At 35.2% G+C, this 15,707-nt stretch overlaps 1 protein-coding gene across 3 annotated transcripts in view; it reads left to right on the top strand.

Moving 5' to 3' along the window:
* MAP4K5 (mitogen-activated protein kinase kinase kinase kinase 5) overlaps nt 1–14,493 on the top strand; it is a 136,709-nt gene extending 122,216 nt beyond the window's left edge. For all 3 annotated transcript variants that reach the window (XM_060294789.1, XM_060294790.1, XM_060294788.1), the window contains exons 28-32: nt 2,584–2,652; nt 5,063–5,155; nt 7,681–7,751; nt 10,421–10,476; nt 12,879–14,493. In XM_060294789.1, coding sequence (XP_060150772.1) covers nt 2,584–2,652; nt 5,063–5,155; nt 7,681–7,751; nt 10,421–10,476; nt 12,879–12,966 — 377 coding nt within the window. In that variant the 3' untranslated portion in view covers nt 12,967–14,493. The remainder of the gene's footprint in view (nt 1–2,583; nt 2,653–5,062; nt 5,156–7,680; nt 7,752–10,420; nt 10,477–12,878) is intronic.
* The last annotated feature ends 1,214 nt before the right edge of the window (nt 14,494–15,707 follow it).

The raw sequence follows: 15,707 nt of genomic DNA, 5'->3' as shown, positions 1-15,707 counted from the left end.
AATGCCTATACTACCCAAAGCAGTCTACAGATTCAATGCAATCCCTATCAAATTACCCATGGTATTTTTTACAGGAGTAGAACAAAAAATCTTAAAATTTGTATGGAGACACAAAAGACCCTGAATAGCCAAAGCAGTCTTGAGGGAAAAAAACGGAGCTGGAGGAATCAGACTCCCTGACTTCAGACTATACTACACAGCTACAGTAATCAAGACAATATGGTACTGGCACAAAAATAGAAACATAGATCAATGGAACAAGATAGAAAGCCCAGAGATAAACCCATGCACCTATGGTCAACTAATCTATGACAGAGGAGGCAAGGATATACAATGGAGAAAAGATAGTCTCCTCAATAAGTGGTGCTGGGAAAACTGGACAGCTACATGTAAAAGAATGAAATTAGAACCCTCCTTAACACCATACACAAAAACTCAAAATGGATTAAAGACCTAAGTGTAAGGCCAGACACTATAAAACTCTTAGAGGAAAACATAGGAAGAACACTCTTTGACATAAATCACAGCAAGATCTTTTTTTGATCCACCTCCTAGAGTAAGGGAAATAAAAACAAAAATAAACAAATGGGACCTAATGAAACTTAAAAGCTTTTGCACAGCAAAGGAAACCATAAGACGAAAAGACAACCCTCAGAATGGGAGAAAATATTTGCAAATGAATCAACAGACAAAGGATTAATCTCCAAAATATATAAAGAGCTCGTGCAGCTCAGTATTAAAGAAACAAAAAACCCAATCCACAAATGGGCAGAAGACCTAAATAGACATTTCTCCAAAGAAGACATACAGATGGCCAAGAAGCACATGAAAAGCTGTTTAACATCACTAATTATTAGAGAAATGCAAATCAAAACTACAGTGAGGTATCACCTCACACCAGTTAGAATGGGCATTCTCAGAAAATCTACAAACAACAAATGCTGGAGAGGGTGTGGAGAAAAGGGAACCCTCTTGCACTGTTGGTGGGAATGTAAATTGATACAGCCACTCTGGTGAACAGTATGGAGGTTCCTTAAAAAGCTAAAAATAGAATTACTATATGATCCAGCAATCCCACTACTGGGCATATACCCAGAGAAAACCATAATTCAAAAAGACACATGCACCCCAATGTTCATTGCAGCAGTATTTACAATAGCCAGGTCATGGAAGCAACCTAAATGCCTGTTGACAGACAAATGGATGAAGAAAGTGTGGTACATATATACAATGGAATATTACTCAGCCATAAAATGGAACGAAATTGAGTCATTTGTTGAGACGTGGATGGATCTAGAGACTGTCATACAGAGTGAAGTAAGAAAAACAAATACCGTATATTAACGCATGTATGTGGAACCTAGAAAAATGGTACAGATGAGCCAGTTTGCAGGGCAGAAGTTGAGACGCAGATGTAGAGAACAAACGTATGGACACCAAGAGGGGAAAGCCACGGGGGGGGGGGGGGATGGTGGTGTTACGAATTGGGTGATTGGGATTGACATGTATTCACTAATGTGTATAAAATTGATGACTAATAAGAACCTGCTGTATAAAAAAATAAAATTGAAAAATTTTTAATAAAAGCTTCAAGAGGATTGACATATACACATTACTATATATAAAATGGATAACTAATGAGAATCTATAGCACAGGGAACTCTACTCAGTACTCTTTAATGACCTATGTGGGAATAGAATCTAAAAAAGAGTGGATATATGTATATGTATAACTGATTCACTTTGCTGTAGAGCAGAAACTAACACAACATTTTAAATCAACTATAGTCCAATTAATTTTAAAAAAAAAGAATGACTGCTCTTAAATTATCTAAAATGTTTTCTTAGCTTCATCTAGACCGTTCACACCATCTGAGTGGCTAAAATAAATTGTTTTACCAAAAATGTTCTACAAAAATGTCATGACTTCTATTAGCAGATGTTAAGAGAAGTAGCACTGTGATATCAGCAAAGTGATGAAAGTTGCTTCCTGCAAAGATATCGTTGACAGTATTGTTCATTATGCTACCCTGGTGTCCTGTTAATACAGGAACTCCTCCCTACATGCGTACACCCCCCCACACACACCATTCCCCCCCCAAATACCAGGAAAATTTCTCTCTAATAGTTTCGTTAATCCTTTTGCTTTTTCTGAATTACTGACTTATTTTTATCTCAGGGACACTGTGATGCACGTAACTGATCTTGTTTTCATCTTCCCATTGGCTACTGCAAAATGCAAAGCAAAATCTAGTCACTGTATATAGCATGCATCTTACTTTCTTCCCCATATTTAACATTTGCTTCATTTTATTTTTGTAACTCATCTTTCTAGAACTAGCAGAGGTATTAACTAAATGTAGTATTGAGCCTTTCTCAGCTCAGTTAGCCTTGCATAGGACTTTGTTCTTTTAAATTGACTTACATACAGTTTTTGGCAAGACAATTACAAAATATAATTTCTGTGTTTATTTCAAAGGCTAGCTTAAAATCACAGAAAAAAATCATAATTTGTGTTTCTTTTCTAAGTTCTAGTTTTTAATGCATGTTATATAACTGTAACCTTGTTTTTTTCCCCCCAAGGCAGCCAACAGTTAGATTCCATTCATGTAACACAATTGGAGAGAGATACTGTTTTAGTGTGTTTAGACAGTAAGTATTATTTTAAAGTTTATTCTAAGTATACTACTTGATATAACATACCTTTTCATGGAATTGATTCTAATAGAATCAGTAAAGTAGATTTGCAATTTTCCACCTTAAGTGGCATTGTTTTATTGATGAAAAACCTAAATTGGCTACAGATGTAGTAACCAATTGATCTGTTTGTCAGACTGTCCTCTGTGACCTTTTTCTTTATTCTGTTTGGCCTACTTGGGAACATTACAGTCAGCCCTCTGTATCTGTAGGTTCCACATCCTCTATTCAGCCAACCATGGATTGAAAATATTTAGAAAAAAAAATTCCAGAAAGCTCAAAAAAGCAAACCTGAATTTGCAAGTGCCTGGCAACTATTTATATAGCTTTTGTGTTGTATTAGGTATTATAAGTAATCTAGGATCTACTGTGTAGCACAGGGAACTATACTCAATATTATGTAATAACCTATAAGGGAAAAAAAGAATCTAAAAAAAACTATATCTACATATATATACACACACATATGTATAACTGAATCACTGTGCTATACACCTGAAACTTATACGATATTGTAAATCAACTATATTTCAATAAAAATATTTTTTAAAATTAAAGTCTATGGGAGGTTGTGTGTAGGTTATATGCAAACACTAGACCATTTCATATAAGGCACTTGAGCATCCATGGACTTTGGTCTCCGTGAGGGGTACTGGAACCAATTCCCCGTGGATACCGAGGGACAACTGTATTAGAATAGTTTGCCATAACCTTGGGGTAAAATTCTGTATAAAATTATTCTGTATAAAATTCTGTATAATTCATTGTAATTAATGAAAAAATAGAAGGTTATACTAATTTGGTCACTTGTAGTCATATAACATGAACTTTTGGAATCATGTCAGTGTGATATTCTAATGCACAAATAGATTTGACACCTTTACCTGCTAGTAGTGATTCTTTTGATGCAGCGAGAGGTGTTACTGATAGATGTGTGTTGTACTGTATATGCAGTGGAAGAGACAGAAAAACTTTAACAACAGGTGTTTTCAATTTTGCAAACAAAGCACTCTAATTCTTAAAATCCCCCTTACTTTAATGCAATGAATCCTGCAAGTGAAGTTCACCCAGACTTGGCATTATATTTGAAATTTGGCAATATTTGCTGTGGTTTGATTCATTCCAATATTTTAAAATTACTAGACCTGCCCATAGATGTTTAGGGTTATTTTTAAAATTGTTCCACTACTTAATTTACCTGTATTTTTGTCTTAATTTCTGTTCTCTAAAGTGTTCCCTAGTGGATTTGCCTTACAGAATCATAAAGATCATCTAATATTATAGATAAGTAAACCAAACCCAGAGTGTTTCATTTGCCCATTATCCCTTAAGTATTTTTGATTCTTTGAATACTGATAAGATTGGCATGTTGTTTGGTTACTCTTAAGTGAATTTGATAAATTATTTTTTACCCAAACAAGTAGAAGACTCAGTACTAATTAATGAAATAAACAGATGATCAGAATTTAATTGTAGTATTGAACCTTTAACATTAAATGCCTAAATACCTTCTGAGTCAAACAAGGAAAATAAATTGTACTTAGTTTTCATTTTGTTGATTTATTTATTTTTAAAAAAATTTTTTAAACCTTTGATTAATTAGGACTTCCATTTCCCAGCTATTCATGGTAAATGGAAAGTTGACTTTCTTCAGTTGTTCTTTTTTTCTTAGGGGAGCAGTGTAACACTTCGAAAATTGTTTGTCAACTCTATGGTATAAATCAGTTTTACTAAGCAGCAATGGAGATAGGTGTGTAATCACGATAGGTGTGTAATCACAAATAATGGTAGACAGATGAGAAAGTAATGCAGAGTGAAGATATCTTCCAAGTCAGAGCTAAGATGGTTAAATTAAAAAACAAATGGACAAAAGGGAAATAGAAATATTCACATATACTGTCTATCCCAGAGTTTACTTATAAAGAAATTCTGACTTGAGAGTACTATTTTTTCCTCCCTTGTACTTCTGTAGAATATTAGTTACATACTAAAGTTAAGAATTACTGCAAATATTACTTATCATATGTTATGTAATTTGTAAGGGGGAAAAAACCAACTCCTATTGCTGAATATTTAGGCACCAAGTTAACCGCTATTAAAGAAACACTTCACTTTTTAAAAAATGAGAACGTAAGTGTTCAATATAAACTATGAAAAAAAGTACTGGTGGAATTGCCATTTACAACGGAGGCCTCACTCTTATAAAATCTATCAGTGACAGTTTTTCACTGGGCATACTTGAATCAAGAGAAATAATTGAACTTTATTAATATTGTTATATATCCATGTAAAATCCACTTATCAAGTTACATTTATTTTAGCAAATCTGCATTTCCAGTCTTGACTTGTTTTTTCTTTTTTTAAGAATTTGTAAAAATTGTAAATCTACAAGGAAAACTAAAATCAAGTAAGAAACTGGCCTCTGAGCTAAGTTTTGATTTTCGCATTGAATCTGTAGGTAAGTCTCCTTTTATTAATAATACATTTAGAGTACTTGGTTTTTTGTTCATTCTGTACTTAGGGTTATCTAGACCAGCACTGTCTCATAGAAGTTTCTTTGATATAGAAATGTTCTCTGTGTTCTTAAATACAGTAGTCATTAACCACACTTGTTAAGTACTTGAAACATGGCTAGTGCTACATTTTATTTTTAATTAATTTAAATTTTGATGTAAATAGCCACACAGGGCTAGTTACTATAATATTAGACAGTGCAGGTCTGGACCGTAATAAATCTTTTATTGTCGTTTCTTGAATATTTAAAACATGAAATCATTTCTTCTATTCATTGTTCCCTTTGCTGCATCAAGTGAATTATACTTCTTCCAATTCTTTCCAAATCATGAAGGTATTTGTGTGATGTGATTAACAATGTTAGATATGCTAGAATTCTTTGCCGTGTAAGATTCTGGTTGGTGTGTGTTGATGGTTTTTGCTTTTAGGTCTATTTAAATATAAATACTTTCCCACAGAATCTGGAAAATACTATGCCATTTGAATTTGCTTCCTTGTCAATGAGTGTTTTACTCTGTAATATCATTGGTATTATGATAAAAATTACTATTGTTTGCATCCTCACTGATTATATGTCAGTAAGTATTTTCCTCAAGGGTGATAGAACTTATGAAAAAATACTATGGGTGGAAACATTTTGAACAATTCATGATATGGTTCTACTTTAAGTCAAAAACAGTTAAAATTGGTGATTTTTATTTGGGCTGTAAAAAATATGTGTATTTTATAATTAAATGTATATACTTTTAAAAATGTGTTTCTCACTGTTTAGAAAGTTTTCTGTTGATTTTTTAAAAATTTAATGGTTTCTCAAGTGGAGTTTTGCCCTATTGCAAAGAACATTCATCCCTCTGGGTAACCCTCTTACATAGGAATAATTTGCTTATGATTGGAAATTTTATTCAAGCAGAAAACCTAAACTTTCTGTAGATGCCATGACAAAAGGCATTTTGGAAATATTTTCTTCTTTTAGTCCTTTGTATGCTGGCTGTTGCATGCCAGTTTCTAAGATTTAATATTTTCAATAGAGATTCCAATATACAGATCTTTAGGTCCTCTTAATTTTAACTGAAACACACTAGTACCTCAACTTTTTCATATATGCCAAATTTTTTAGGATATTTTCATTCTACGAAAGTTTGTTCCTCCTAGGCTACCATCTCTTCTTTCCAGTGAACTTTGGAATAATTTCAAGGATCCTCCTGGGTAAAAAGAGTCCCTTTAAGTCACCTTTAAAAACAAAGCCAGTACTACCTGTTTTTTTATTTCATGGCTAGTGAAGCTTGTATGATTGGTTATTGCAAAATACTTTAATGTTTATTGAGCTAAATTATGTTTCCAGAACATTCTTATGTTAACTTTTTACAGAGTCAGTATTCTAGTAAGAAATATAATAAATTTCAATCGCTTTCTCCCATCATCTTTACTGGTATAGGGCATATGGCTAACTCTCCAACAATCAAATTGGTTTTCTCCTTCTCTCACTGTGCTTTAGTGACTCTAGCCTCTGGCCAGGAAGGACCCAGAGGCCCTGCTGCCTCCCCCCCACCCCAAAATTGGAGGCCCTGCCACTCTGTTTCTAAACCACTAAGTGACCCCATATGTGTGCTTCAGTGGGCCCAGCACAGGCAGGACACAGAAATGGACAAGGCACAGCGAGAACAGGTTTTCCTCCAAGACCCTCAGGCCACCCCAGGGGATCGTGGGAGATGGGTGGGCAGCAAGAGGGGATATGGCATGTCATGAGGTGGCCACACTTTGGGGTCACGGTCGTTCCTGATTCCAAAGCCATCAAGAAGTTGGGCAAGCTTGGCTCAAATCTGTGACCACACTTGTGAACAGTGGGACCTGCAAGGACAGGGCAAAGGCCCGGTGGGCTCTGGAGCCCTGATGGGGTTGGGCAGCAACAGTGAGTACGATAGCTGAGAGCCCCTAGCCCCTCCAAATAAGAATTGGTTCACAGATCAGAAATATTCAGTGTGTGGTTAAATTTTAGATTACAGGACAGGTTTATTTTTAAAAATTAATTTTATAATAGGGAATATGTGAACAGAAATAAAAGATGCTTCCTTAATAGCTACTTCTAAATATATCACATTATTTAAATGATCATGTTTTTAATCCAAAAAACCAGTTATGTTTTTATTACTTTATTTACCTAAGACAAAAGATAGTATATGAAAGAAAAATTAATATGCTGATGTCCAGCTCATCAAAAGTTAGCTCATTTTTAAATAAATGCCTGTTATAATGTATCTTTGAAAACTTCCATGACCCTGCCTCAATAAATTATTTGAGCTTTGTCATGACTTAGTCACAAAAATGTTGGGAACTAATGGTCTAGACAGTGGAATTTTGCACCAAGCACTTGAATAGCCTTACATTATCATTTATTAAAGACAGTTAAGGAAAATGTATAATGCACTACTATGTGCCTTATTTTAGTCCCGTTCTCCCTTATCTTTTTAGTATGCCTTCAAGACAGTGTGTTGGCTTTCTGGAAACATGGAATGCAGGGTAAAAGCTTCAAATCAGATGAGGTAAGATTTCTCTAATTACCTCCAGTGATTCCCATTAAAGATTTTAAAAGTTGAAACATTCGTTTTATGTATTTTCTTTCTGAACCCACGTTGCTATGTTTAATGCCTTTAATGCCGGTAGAACAAAACTGCCAGTATTTTCCCTTCAAATAATGTTCAGTTTTGTATTTATTGTATTCTCAGTGGCCACGAGGAATTGTCAAACATGAGTTTACACAATTTCAGTCCTCTTATTTGTAATTTATAAATATGGTTGCTAAACTTACTAAACTTTTCTAAAGGTAATAAGCCTTTTCCATAATCTATAAATGTGCAGCTTCTTTTTTTTTGTATAAATTTATTTATTTTTATTTTTGGCTACGTTGGGTCTTCGTTGCTGCACGCGGGCTTTTCTCTGGTTGTGGCGAATGGGAGCTATTCTTCGTTGTGGTGCATAGGCTTCTCATTGTGGTGGCTTCTCTTGTTGGGACCACGGGCTCTAGGTGCTCGGGCTTCAGTAGTTGTGGCTCACGGGCTTAGTTGCTCCGCGGCATGTGGGATCTTCCCAGACCAGGGCTTGAACCCGTGTCCCCTGCATCGGCAGGCGGATTCTTAACCACTGCACCACCAGGGAAGCCCCTGCAGCTTCTTTTTTAATGTTATATTTTAAATTCTAAATTAATATGTATTGGATCACGGGACTAAGGAAAATCTAAGAAAATTAATTCGTTTACTAAATATTTATTGAGTATCAAATACATTTAGGACACTATTCTTATTATAGCACTGAAGACATAATGAAGCATAATTATAAATAATATCAAACCCTTATGATGTCTATCTTCCAGGCACTTTACAAATGCTATCTTATTGAAGGCTAATAATACAGTGGGGTTTAGGTACAATTCAAAGTAAAGTTATGTACTATTCATATTCCCGATTTTACAGGTACAGAGTGATTAAGTAACTTACCCAGAGTTACAGAACTAGTTAAGTGACAGAGCCTGGATGTGAAGGGTCTCCAAAAATCACTTCTACTGAGATAATCGGGATATATTTCATGTAGGAGGTGGGACTTGGGCTCCCACCTTGAGAGGTGAATCCTAACAGTTAAGAGAATACTAACAGAGACATTTCCCATTTGTGTGAGTACCTGTGTAATTCTTGCACACCAGGGCCTCACAAATATATGGACTTATTTTGAAGCTTAAAATCTTCTATTTGAATTACCTTTACACTGTTATTTAGATATAACTATTTCCACCTCTTATATGAATGCAGAAATAGAATGCTTCCAAGTAAAAATGATGTAAATCAGTGGAATTAGAATGCTTCCAAGAGAAAATGACGTAAATCAGCTTGTCTTTGAAAGCGTCCGTTTAGTTACTGACCCATGTCACTAAATGTCACCAGGCCCCTGCATTTAATGAAGCCTACAGTCCTACTTACTGCCATAACATTAATTGTCCTCAGATGCTGTTTTCACTGTGTCACTCCTGTGGTTTGAAATCTGTAGAAGTTACTTGTTTACCATATCAAGTGTGAATTCTACCTCCTATTTTTAAGTCATCTTGCTTACCTTTTTCTTTCTGGTTTTGTTCTCATCCTTCAATTTGGGCCTACCTATAATGTTCATAATGTAAAAATCAGCCATTCTAGTCCACAAAGATTGGAACATTTCTGAACTGAATACTCTGAAAATCAGCTGCATTTAGTATAGCACCAGATTTATTTTCTGGTTCAAGTTTGTTAATTCCATCTTCTCAGCTAGACTGCAAACTCATTGATAGCAGAGTATTTTTATACTTATTTTATATCCACACTGTCAAGAGTTTGTGTTCCTCCAAAAGCTGACCCTAAAACAAGGACTCAGGTCCTTGTTTATTTGGGAGTAGATCCCAGAAAAACAAGTGACAGAGTAAGGAATGTAAGATGCAGAGGGACAAAAAGCCAACAAAGAGCACATTAATAAACTGCTTCTCACTATGGGCAACGAGGGCTTAATCCTATAGGAACTACTGAGGAACAGTGTGGAGCACACCTCAGAATTGGCTCATCAGAAGGTGGGGAGGCGGGTGCATTTATACACCAACTGCTGTCGCTGGTAGTTAAGGGTTTCCCCCAGAGGTGTCAACTCCCCACACTTTGGAATAGTACCTGTGCACGACTGAGTACCTTCTTTCTTTAGTATTGGAGAAGACAGAGCAGAGGAATACCCCCAGTACACAGATGTAAGACACAGGTGCATGGGAGTGTCTACCGCAGCTCTGCTGAAATCAGGTGGGCTGAGGGGTGCCACCTCAAGCATCTGCCCTATGACGTAAAGGAAGGAGTAGGGGCTGTGCAGTCCAGCAAACCTGTACTCAGATCTTGGGTCTACTAGTTATATGACCTAAAAGTAAGTTACTTAACCTCACTGAGTCTTAGTTTTCTCTTTAATAATATGGGAATGATAATACATATCATAAAAAGTTCTAAGGAAAGTGCTTGACCCAAACAGATGTTCCACAAATGTTGATTTGTTTCTACTAATAAGCAGTCAAAAAAAACCTTACTAAAATCTATTTAATTTGAGGAATTGAGTCTATCAAAAATTATCATTCTTTTTAATACTTGCTCTATCTAAATGATTTTTAAATTATAATTTAAATAATATGGGGACTAATAATATGGGATATTTTCTTTCGTAGGTTACCCAGGAGATTTCAGATGAAACAAGAGTTTTCCGCTTATTAGGATCAGACAGGTAATAGTTTGGTTGTTTTATTACCAAAGGAGTTCAAGAATTGTATTTTTAATTATACTGTCAACCTCTGACTGTGTTTCAAACACTTATTTTTCAATATACTTATATTGTTTCAATATATTTATTTATATTGTTCAATAGAAGTAACATTGGTTTATAACATTTATATAAATTTCATGTATACAGTGTTATATTTCTAGTTCTATATACCCTACAGTGTGCTTACCACCAAAAGTTTAGTTTCCTTTCATCACCACACAATTAACCCCCTTTACCCATTTCACTCTCCCTCCACCCCTACCTCTTCCCCCTAGTAGCCACTCTGTATCTACGTGTTTGTTTTTGTTTGGTTTGTTCATTTATTTATTTTTATATATGTTAAACAAAACTCTTAGAGGCTTCAGAATCTTAGAGAAATTTCCCTGTATCATTATTGAGAGAGAGAAAAAATATTTTAATTAGTCAATTAAGCAAGCTGTTGTCAGTGTGAGGATCATGATTCCAGAAACAGTTATACTCAGCCAAGACAAAATGTGTTAGATGGGTGTTTATGTCCCTAGTATCATGACATATTTCAGGCTCCTTTGTTTTCATCATTTCTTCCTGGCATGTTAACTTCTATTAACTGTTACTGTATATATCCAACAGAATGTGCACCTCCTGACATGTACTTTTATATCACAAGATATTTGACTGAGTCTCTGAGGTCATTCTAAATTAGAAGGAATTATGTGGTCTCTGTGATCAAAGTGAAAGATAAGTTCCAAAACTATGCTTTCTCATGAAAAAAGAATTATAGCTTTTGTTCTTCAAAGTCTATGTTATCTACCTCTACAATGAATAAAATACCTATCCCTTCCTATTTTCCAAAAGTTGTTACTGCAGCAAAACTGGCTATAGTGGTATACATTAGTCCTGAGGCAAGGATTGAGAACCTCTGATCTTCAAGTTCAGTCTAGTCACAAAACCATTGCTTAGATATTACACACTTAAGGAAGTCGGGGAGAATTGGAGTTATGACTGCATAAAAATTTTTTAAAGAGACTTTTGTGAAGAGAAAAAGGATTTTTGGAAAATGGCAACTACCCATTGCCGTTGAAAAGGCAAGCCCAGAGAGCATGGCAACCTAGTAACTAGTCCTGCATAAAAGAGAATTGGAGGACCACCTGGTAAATGACTGTAGAATGGGAGGCCCTTTGCTTCTCCAGGAAGGGCTGACAAAAGAATTGTAGATCATTCAGTGATCCTGGCACAAATAGCACTCTGGTGAGACATAGTATGAGAGATTTCTGCTTGATAGAGGGTAGGCATCAGAAGCCATTTCTCTTAGTTACTTGTTTCCTTCCAACTCCTTCCCCCAGAATTTTCTCTTTCATCTATCCCTTCTTTGTTTGTATTGTTTCTCCATTCTCTGTCACTCTTGCCCTAAAAAACTACTTTTTTCAGACCATTGCCTTGTTCTGATTATCTTCTTACTTGGGCATCTCCTTGATTTTAAGACATATATCTTAACCAAGGCTTTTGTTTTGTCTTAATTTTTAAAGTGATTTGTTAAATTGTATTGTTTAAATATAGGTATTAATGTCTAGGAGGAAAGAAAACTATGTCAGAATATTAATAATGGTAAACTGGGCAGTTGAATTATAGGTAATTTTATTTTCGCCTTCTACTTTTCTTTAATGCATGCTTTAAGTATATATTACTTTTTTGTTTTCATTTCAAAAGTAATAATATGCTAGTTGTAGGAAATTCATACACTAGAAAAATATAAATTATTTATGCAACTCCCCCCACCTCCCATTTCCCCTTCTAGACTTTTTTCTCTGCACTGGCATATTGTTTTTTATTTTGTTCTCAAACCTGTCTTCCCACAGTGTAGATCCTATGATATGACACTTGATTGGTTTTTCTTCCTATTGGTCCTTTCATTGAACTCTTAACCCTGCCTTTGTTCCAGGGACAAGGGAGACGGCCCCATTTCATACTTTACTATTTATTTGCAAATACCTTGAAGAACAGTGTGAGTGGGTGCCTCTTAAAATCCTGTTTTATTGTCTCAGCCCTTCCTCCATCCCCTTCTTGTTCATGTATATTCTAAAGCTTTATTATACCTTTTTTTGGTATATATGAGTAAAGCAAATTTGTTTTTAGTTGGAATAAGATGAGACTATCCTGAAATGTTTTTAATATTTTATATTCATAAATTCATCAATTCTTATTCAGTTTTGTTTTTAAGCTATAAAATGTAAAGCTGAATTTGACTGTGCATCTATTAATGTGATCTCTGTGTAATTTTATGTGAATGTGAACAATGATATTCTTTCCTGGTTTGATGTTAGTATTTGAAGATGAAATCTCTGTTTCTCCTCTTTAACAAGACTTTTGTTTTGATTTAATTGCAGGGTTGTTGTTTTGGAAAGTAGGCCAACAGAAAATCCTACTGCACACAGCAATCTTTACATCTTGGCTGGACATGAAAATAGTTACTAAGCAACAGAAATTGGTCTCAAATGACAGGAAAATGAATACACTCCATTGAAAGCAAAAATATCTTAAGGAAATTCAGTACAAACTACACTATGATTTGCTTTAATTGTTATGGGTTATATCTCAAATGATCTGTACTTTAAGGTAGAATTCAATATTTTCTGTAGCTGGAAACAGCTATTCTATCTCTTGCCACTATGTGGTGGTTTTATCAAGTTTGCTTAATAAAAGCTATGAGACAGATAGTCCTCTAGTTCCAGGAAACACAGTCTTTTTAAAAAAAATGTTTGTAACAAGGATGCCATGATATTTTTAGATAACAACTCATGTGATTATCTTCAGAGAGATAAATTTAGTGACAGTTTTCTCATTTTATACCATGTTTTATTCCTTCTTAATGAACATAATTTGATAAAGAAATTATCAGGTAAGCCTTTCACTTTTACATTGGCCATTCTGTATGTTTTTGTAAAATAGAATATTTAATCCTTATTTATTAATCTCTTGCTGGAGTGGTGTAATGTATCTAACATTTAGCAAAGGAAGGTTGCAGAGCAGCTTAAATTTTTTTATAATATATAAAAATTTTGTTTACCTTTTAAGACTAGTACTTTGAGGGTTTAAAGGCTGTGTTTGGAGGTTCAATACATACATGCAATATTATTTAATGCAAGTATTTTGTAATATAATATCATCCAGAATTGCCTTAAAAGAGAGTTTTGTGTTTTCAACTACATATAATTGTAGGGGGTCATACAGAAGATAATGATGATGGTTGAAATATTGTTAGAAGGAGTGTGTATTTCTAGATGTGACTACTGTGTGTATGTATTCTTGACAAGCAGCATAATATACCTGTGATTTTTTTTTTTTTTACATTAGGGATAATGCATAAGAAATTAATCTTCATATATATTATCATCCCTAATGTAGGGGGGAAAAGTGTTTAACTGCCCCTGATATGTATTTTACTTATACTATACCAGAGTGGAAATTGTAAAGCAACTACATGTGTATTCTTGGGTTTTTCACATATATAGATCTTCATTTTGAGTAGGTTAAAAAAAAAATCTTTAAATGAAATTTAATTCCAGATGGGATAGTATAAATAAGTATTATAAAAATCAGTATTCTAAAGATAAGTAAGGATTGGGCCATTCTTGAGTTTTCTTCCTTTCTGCTATTGTTAGTATTCAAACTGAAAGCATCACACTGGTACCTATTGTCTTAATGCATTTAACAGTTATTGTTGAGATGATGAACAAAGGGGTGGCAAGAGCAGACTATAAATTCATTTTCAGCAGTTCCTTGAGAGAAAGACAGTGTAACTATCTCATTCGGTCTTTAGCAGTCCTGTATAGTAGGTATTATCATCATCTCCTTTTTTTAGATGAGGAGATAAGGGGTTAGCAAGGTTAAGAGACTTAACCCAATTCACACAGCAAGTTAGTGGTTGAGTCAGACCATGAGTCTTGTGACTCTGTTCTTTTCACTATGCAATATGCAAACAATAAAATATTATGCAAATGAGATATATAAAGTATTGTCCTTTAAAAATGCTATGATTTCAGTAAGTGTGTTGCTGTTTATTTTGGGTATTTTAAATGGGGCCTCTGGACTGAAGGACACTGGATACAATAGATGGCAGGGGACCATACTCAAAACAGGAAATATTTACATTCTGGATACAAAGACCAATCTCCTCCTCCTCCTCTCTGAATCCTGGCAGCCAGATCTTCCCATCCTAACAACACTGGAAGAGTCTTCTCTGTGCCATCTGGTCAGTGCAAGTGGAAAGACCTAAAAAGATCCTGACATCAGAAATGTCCTGGCTAAACTGCCCAGCTGGATAACTCCCAGTTGAAGATAATAAAATACCCAGTGAAAATCGTAATGTGCCCACCACCCCATGCATGCATCCAGAGCTTACAGTTAGTCTTTTAGTCCTATGCTATTACAAATGATTAAACATGAGCTTCCCTGGTGGCGCAGTGGTTGAGAGTCCGCCTGCCAATGCAGGGGACACGGGTTTGTGCCCTGGTCCAGGAAGATCCCACATGCCACGGAGCGGCTGGGCCCGTGAGCCATGGCCGCTGAGCCTGCGCGTCGGAGCCTGTGCTCCGCAACGGGAGAGGCCACAACAGTGAGAGGCCCGCGTACCGCAAAAAGGAAAAAAAAAAAAAGATTAAACAGGGACTTCCCTGGTGGTCCAGTCAGTAATACTCCGTGCTCCCAATGCAGGGGGCCCGGGTTCAATCCCTAATTGGGGAACTAGATCCCACATGCACGCCGCAACGAAGAAGCCCGCATGCTGCAACACATGTCACAACTAAGAGCCAGTGCAACCAAAATAAATAAATAAATGTTTTAAAATAATAATAAAAATAAAAATGATTAAACAGCCAGGAGTTATGAAACATCTGAGGAAAGCCTCTTACAGGAAAGAGAGAAAACAACAGGGGAAAAAGCACCTAACGGAAACAGACTATGCAGAATGAAGAAAATGTCAAAAGGAAAAGTATCTTTGCAAAGAAGTTGCAACTATGAATAGGAGTAGGATACTAAAAAAGGAGCTTTTGAAAAAACAGAGCTATTAGAAAAAATATAGCATAGCTGAGTAATTCAATAGATGATTTAGAATATAAAGTTGAAGAAATTTCTCAGAAAATAAAAAGAAAAATATTGGAGAAAAAAATTAAGAAAATTAACAGGCCAGGAGGCCCAATATCCAATCTCCCAGAGTT

The sequence above is a fragment of the Globicephala melas genome, chromosome 2 (assembly GCF_963455315.2).
Source record: "Globicephala melas chromosome 2, mGloMel1.2, whole genome shotgun sequence".
NCBI lineage: Eukaryota > Metazoa > Chordata > Mammalia > Artiodactyla > Delphinidae > Globicephala > Globicephala melas.
The sequence above is the reverse complement of the archived record's forward strand: the minus strand, read 5'-3'. Positions and strand labels throughout refer to the sequence as shown.